This window comes from Adiantum capillus-veneris, chromosome 22, assembly GCF_014529385.1.
Source record: "Adiantum capillus-veneris isolate H3 chromosome 22, ASM1452938v2, whole genome shotgun sequence".
NCBI classification, from domain to species: domain Eukaryota; kingdom Viridiplantae; phylum Streptophyta; class Polypodiopsida; order Polypodiales; family Pteridaceae; genus Adiantum; species Adiantum capillus-veneris.
Window position 1 is genome coordinate 108232018 of NC_140952.1, and position 2057 is coordinate 108234074.

Sequence of the window (2057 nt, forward strand, 5' to 3'; positions counted from 1 at the left end):
AGCTCTCAGCCTTGAGAGCCTTCCTGCTTTGATACCAGTTTAAGACTGTTTGTCTGCGGAGAAGGAGGAGAAGCATCTAAAAACACACAGTGATGTGGGTGGAGTAGACTCTCACATTGTAATAGTGAGGGAGCTCCTTATTGCTTTGTATAACAATACAGGATGTGGGGGGGTCAACGGTTGGAATGTGTGGCCCCGAGTAAGGGGCACACCGCCTTTACCCCAACATTTACAATTCAGTTGGAATGTGCGCCCTTGAGTAAGGGGCACATTGCCTTTACCCCAACGTTTACAGATTCGAGTTGGTATTGTGATTGCTGCTCGTCAAAATGCCCCCCTCCTTCATCCCCTTTAGGAATAATGTGTCAATTAGTCTTGAGACTGAACTCTTCCAAATTTTGTAGGCGTTCTTAGCTTCTATTTACAATTTAGAGGAGAATTTGTATGTGGGATTATAGTAATTTCCATTTTGTGCCCTGGAATCTGGATAGCAGTGTGACTCATAACCTTCCGACCGCGGAGAGCGGTGTTGACCGTTGAAGAAATAACGAGGGCGGCACTTCGTAGATAACAGAGAGAGAGACAGAGAGCAGCAGATCCACAAATATATAGAGAGAGACAGACAGACACAGAGAGAGAGAGAGAGAGAGAGAGAGAGAGAGAGAGAGAGAGAGATCTATCCCCCCCCCCCCACCCCATCCCCCCCCCCCCCACACAACACAGAGAGCAGAGAGATGGCACCGACTTTGCAGGAGTTTGCCCAACAGCATGCTATGGGACCTGCCGGCATGATGAGCGGCGGCCACCCCTTCGAAGTCATCAGCGACAGATTTCTGCGTGTGAACCTGGGCTCCGCCATGCCCACGGTCTGGATGAAGATGGGCACCATGGTGGCCTACACAGGCGACCTCAAATTCGAGCGTGAAGGCATAATGGAACACGGCTTCCGCCATGCCATGAAAAAGGCCTTAACTGACGAAGGCGCCAACCTCGTCCGTGCCTCCTGCGGCAAGTCCGGCGCCCCCTCGCAGCTCTTCCTTGCCGATACGGGCAAGAACGTCCTCCTCCTCCGCCTTACAGGCGACGCCGTCGTCGTCAATGGGAACGACCTCTTAGCCTTCGAGACCTCCATCAAGCACAAGATAACCATGATGCGGAAAATATCCGGCATGGTGTCCGGCGGGCTCTTCAATGTCCGGCTCGAAGGCCAGGGCGCTGTGGCCATCCTTACACATGGCCGCCCAGTCACCATTCCTGTGGGCCCCGGCCTTCCGCCCGTGTTTTCGGATCCGCAGGCCACTGTGGCGTGGTCCGGCGACCTGGTGCCGGACTTTCACACGGATATGAACTTCAAGACGTTCATTGGCCGGAGTTCCGGCGAAAGCTTCCAAATGAAATTTGTGGCGCAGCAGGGCCATGGCTTTGTGATCATTCAGCCATTTGAGGAGCACCCTCCACCGCCTCAAACTGCGTAAAATAGTATATAATATGGTAGAGGCTAGAGCATTGTTTTGTAATATCCAGGACAGTTGTATTCAAAATAAAGAGCTGTTTGTAAGCTGCATATTTGGTGTCTGCCTTAATTAGATATGCCTTGTGTTGTTGGTACACGTACTCTTGTATTGTGTCAACTGACAATGAAGTTAAATCATTTGGCTCGAACATGTTGTTTAATGGACCATGGTCTTTCATGGAGTTTGGATTCGGGAGGGAGAAAGAATTACAATGAAGATGAGATTTTTTAAAGCTCGTAAAAGCAGTCATAGACATCAGACGTCGAAGATTGATTCCTCGAGTCTTGAACTCGAGAAGAGAGAGAGAGAGAGAGAGAGAGAGAGAGAGAGAGAGAGAGAGAGAGAGATTTGTGCATTTTTTGCATTTTCTTCATTTGTAAAAGGTGGATATATTCCTCTTGCGTTGTCTTTTATGTACCACTAGTACTACCGGCCTCTCTATGTTATAAGCGCGTATAGAGCTAGAAAAGAGCAAGAGGAGGCGCTCACAATGTACAAGAATTTGGATTTGATGATAAGTTTAATATTGATTACAAGACTTAA

General features: G+C 49.0%; 1 protein-coding gene across 1 annotated transcript; it reads left to right on the forward strand.

The window, feature by feature from the left end:
* Window positions 1–684: 684 nt before the first annotated feature.
* On the forward strand, window positions 685–1564 carry LOC147429995 (uncharacterized). The gene has a single exon (XM_086495400.1). It carries the CDS (start codon window positions 735–737, stop codon window positions 1473–1475), a length of 741 nt encoding a protein of 246 aa, XP_086351526.1. The 5' UTR covers window positions 685–734; the 3' UTR covers window positions 1476–1564.
* Window positions 1565–2057: the final 493 nt, after the last annotated feature.

Coding starts and splice junctions, on each gene's coding strand:
- LOC147429995 (XM_086495400.1), top strand. CDS start 735: ATGGCACCGACTTTGCAGGAGTTTGCCCAACAGCATGCTATGGGACCT.